The sequence below is a fragment of the Megalops cyprinoides genome, chromosome 1 (genome assembly GCF_013368585.1).
Source record: "Megalops cyprinoides isolate fMegCyp1 chromosome 1, fMegCyp1.pri, whole genome shotgun sequence".
NCBI lineage: Eukaryota > Metazoa > Chordata > Actinopteri > Elopiformes > Megalopidae > Megalops > Megalops cyprinoides.
In genome coordinates, this window is record NC_050583.1 from 4,518,253 (window position 1) to 4,522,544 (window position 4,292).

Consider the following 4,292-nt stretch of genomic DNA (forward strand, 5'->3'; position numbering starts at 1 on the left):
ACTGAAGCTTTGAAATGTATTCTTCAGTAAAAGTTCGTTGTTTGTTAAGTGTTTCTATTGATTTGTGTACCCCCTGCGTATATGTTTGCACTTGTGTGTCGTATATATAGCAGCATTTCTTAGCTAATGTTCTGCCATGCGTCCGTTTGGTGCAGTTCTGTGGTTCAGTCTCCCTCTGCTTTTTTTTTCTTTGGTGACCTGCACAATCCAACAGATGGCCTGTAGCAACAGGGAATAAATGCTCACCAATGGGAATCTCCCGTCCCCGACTCTGTGCAGACTTTCAGCTTTAATTCAAGGGGCTTGACAAAAATATCCTATAAACCGTTAAGAATCACAGTAATATTTATACATAGTCCCCCCATTTTCAGTAATTGGACAAACTGACATAATCATAAATACATTTTTTAAATTCTTGATTGCTTCATTTCAAATCCACACACACATCTGGTAAAACACTTTCAACAGATGCAGAAATTTCTACTAGGGATCACTGTGAAACATAAAGAACATTCTGATTTTTCTGTCTTCTACATTTTACCTTAAATGCAAAGTCCCTGTAGAAGTTCAGTGAATATTTTATGATACAAAACTGGTTCATATCACCAGGGAAAATGCTCCTTGCAAGTGTTCGAGCTTTATGATGCTCCTAACTGAGCCATTTCATTGCCCAAGCACTGATTAAATGTGTGTTCCTGTGTCTGCAGTGAGCTGTCAGAGCTCCAGTCCATCTCTGCAGTGTGTGAGCAGATGAGCCAGCAGAGACTCTGCCAGCAGGTAAAGGACTTCACTCATTCACCTGAATCTGACTGCACCTGGAGTCACTCATTCACCTGTATCTGCCTGCACCTGGAGTCACTCAATCACCTTAATCTACCTGCACCTACAGTTACTCATTCATCTGAATCTGTCTGTCCAGTATAAAGCCATTCACCTGTCTGTGTCACACACTCACTCATTCACCTCACTCTGCATATCTTATACCTACTCAGTTTGTCCTGTGTTCATTTTCATCTAATCTCCTCACTGAAAAGAAGTTAATGTTTCTTCAACTGAAATTATGTATTTTCTACAACTATTTCTTAGTTTTCTTATAACCTTTTTATTCTGTGTTCTTAAGCTCTGGTTTAACGGGTGTCTTTATTTCCCCGCAGTCCATGATTGTAGATGCTTCACCCCCATGTTACAGTGATCAGAACCTGGAAGCAGAAAATAGTAAGATGATTCCCACTGTATTATTATTACAATCTCTTGGAAAACCTCACCAATTTATCTCACTCACACCATAACTATCAACAGACACAACTGCTGTTTAATAACACATAATATGCTCACACCCTTCTGCAACAGTCTGTTCTGAAAATGCCTTCATTTTTACAGAGAAATGTGCACAAAGAGTCCAAGAGAAACTGAAATCCAGTCTGAAGAAGAGGTTTGAGTGCATATTTGAAGGGGTTATGACATCAGGGAAAAACACCTTCCTCAACAGTATTTACACAGAGCTCTACATCACAGAGGGGGACAGTGAGGGCGTCAATAATGAACACGAGGTGTGGCAGATTGAGACAGCATCCAGGAAACAGACCACACAAGACACTGCAATCAACTACAATGACATCTTTAAACCCTTACCTGGACAAGAGAAACCCGTCAGAATTGTGCTGACGAAGGGGATTGCTGGCATTGGAAAAACAGTCTCTGTGCAGAAGTTCATTCTCGACTGGGCAGAAGGAAAAGCCAATCAGGATGTTCGTTTCATGTTTGTTCTTTCTTTCCGGGAGCTGAACTTGATTAATGATGAACAGTACAGTCTGATTGGGCTTCTGCATGTCTTCCACCCTGAAATGAAAGGAATTGAAAACATTGAGTCTGATGTTGACAAAGTTGTGTTCATCTTTGATGGTCTGGATGAAAGCAGACTTTCCTTCAACTTCCAACACAGCGAGGTATTGTCTGATGTAACAGAGACATCCTCAGTGGATGTGCTGCTGACAAACCTCATTAAGGGGAATCTACTTCCTTCTGCTCTCCTCTGGATCACCTCCCGGCCAGCAGCAACCAATCAGATTCCTCCCAGATATGTCCACCGGCTGACAGAGATACAAGGGTTCAGTGACCCACAGAAGGAGGAGTACTTCAGGAAGAGATTCAGTGATGAGAACCAGGCCAGCAGAATTATCTCTTACATGAAATCATGCAGGAGTCTCTACATCATGTGTCACATACCAGTCTTCTGTTGGATTTCTGCTACTGTTCTGGAGCGACTGTTGGGTGAAGCTGACTGTGGAGAAATCCCTAAAACTCTGACTGGAATGTACACACAATTCCTGCTCATTCAGTCCAACATCAAGAATCAGAAATATCAGGGAAGAAATGAGACAGATCTACAAAAGCTTCTGGGGCTGGATAAAGACATCATTCTGAAACTGGGGCAGCTGGCTTTTCAACACCTGGAAGATGGCACTCTCATGTTCTATGAAGAGGACCTGAGAAAGTGTGGCATTGATGTCACTGAAGCGTCTGTGTACTCTGGGGTGTGCACAGAGATCTTTAAAGAGGAGTCTGTGCTGTACCAGAAGAAAGTGTACAGCTTTGTGCATCTGAGCCTCCAGGAGTATCTGGCTGCGTTGTATGTACTTCACTCATATGTAGTCAAGAATGTAAATACATTAACAGGATTATCAAGTAAAAAGTTTCTATTCTTCAATCAGTCAATCTATGACTTGCACAAGGGAGCTGTTGACAAGGCCCTGGAGAGTAAGAATGGGCACCTGGACCTTTTCCTGCGATTCCTTCTTGGCCTCTCATTGGATTCCAATCAGAAGCTTCTCAAAGGCCTTCTGACAAAGACAGGAAGTAACTCAGGGAGCATCAAGAAAACAATCCAGTACATCAAGGAGTTGAAGAAGGATGATTCCTCCCCAGAGAGGTGCATCAATCTGTTCTACTGTCTGGCTGAACTGAATGATGATTCATTTGTGAAGGAGGTCCAAAAGTACCTGAGCTCAGAAAGTCATGAAAGGATCTCACCTGCACACTGCTCTGCCCTGGCCTATATGCTCCTGACGTCAGAGGAGGTGCTGGATGAGTTTGACCTGGGTAAATACAGGACCTCAGACGAGGGGCGCAGGAGACTGGTTCCAGCTGTGAGGTGCTGCAGAAAGGCTCTGTGAGTATTAACATGAGTACCACTTTTCTAATATACTATGGTTATTGTGAAAAAATGTATGTTAGAATATGATGCTATATATTTAGATATACCATGTTGCCATATAATTAAAATCTCTTTCAATTGTCTTTTCAATGCTCAAACCATTAAAGAATCACAAAATTTAAAAGAAAAATCAAATAACATTCATAGAGATAATATTAAAATTGCCTGTACTGGCAAGACAGTGTAAAGTAGTTCAGAAATGTGGCCTGTTTCCACTTTAATGTTACATTGGAATATTGAATTTTTGAGTGCTATTAATTTAGATATTTTCCCTAAGCATAATGTCTTCCTATTTCTTGGAAGTGAAACAAAAATCTCTTCTCAGTATTTTTATTAACTGCTGGATAGAGGGAACGAGAGAGATGGAGATGGAGCGGGGCAGGGCTAAAACACAAGGAAAACAAAAGCACATGGACAGGGAAAACAAAAACACCACGGCTAGGGGGCGGGAGCACTGACACAAGGAGCACTGTATCAGATTAATGAAAGACGAACGGGGCCTGGCTGTTTCTACTGGCCGCCACTGACAGTCCTTGCAACCCGGGGAGGACAAGCTGTGCCCACACTGCCAGCCTATCAGGACAGAGCTACGCTTATAACAATGTGCAAAACATACAGAAATGTACATTGTATTTATATTTCCCCCAAATAATAAAACAGATTCCAGTATCTGCTTTTGCCAATGTAATTGTATACATGTCAATGGCAAGTATACCCCTATAGTGATATCCCCTGTAGTGAGCACTCTGATATCCTCTGGCAATGAGCATTCTGATATCTACTGGCAGTGATCACTCTGGTATCCCCTGTAGTGAGCACTCTGGTATCCCCTGTAGTGAGCACTCTGATATCATTTGTAGTGAGCACTCTGGTATCCCTTGTAGTGAACACTCTGATATTCCCTGTAGTGAGCACTCTGATACCCCTGTAGTGAGCACTCTGATATCCCCTGTAGTGAGCACTCTGATACCCCTGTAGTGAGCACTCTGATATCCCCTGTGGTGAGCACACTGATATCCCCTGTAGTGAGCACTCTGATATCCCCTGTAGTGAGCACTCTGATATCCCCTGTAGTGAG

General features: G+C 42.4%; 1 protein-coding gene across 1 annotated transcript; it reads left to right on the top strand.

Moving 5' to 3' along the window:
- Window positions 1-710: 710 nt before the first annotated feature.
- Window positions 711-3,173, top strand: LOC118784724 (NLR family CARD domain-containing protein 3-like). Its single transcript, XM_036539119.1, has 3 exons — window positions 711-777; window positions 1,155-1,215; window positions 1,381-3,173. Exons 1-3 carry the CDS (start codon window positions 751-753, stop codon window positions 3,171-3,173), a joined length of 1,881 nt encoding a protein of 626 aa, XP_036395012.1. The 5' UTR covers window positions 711-750.
- Window positions 3,174-4,292: the final 1,119 nt, after the last annotated feature.

What these genes read in the sequence shown, in the direction of transcription:
- LOC118784724 (XM_036539119.1), top strand. Translation starts at nt 751, where the DNA reads ATGAGCCAGCAGAGACTCTGCCAGCAG. An exon ending in AGCAGAGACTCTGCCAGCAG is followed by an intron (nt 778 to 1,154) that starts GTAAAGGACTTC and finishes ATTTCCCCGCAG; the next exon opens with TCCATGATTGTAGATGCTTC. An exon ending in GAACCTGGAAGCAGAAAATA is followed by an intron (nt 1,216 to 1,380) that starts GTAAGATGATTC and finishes TCATTTTTACAG; the next exon opens with AGAAATGTGCACAAAGAGTC.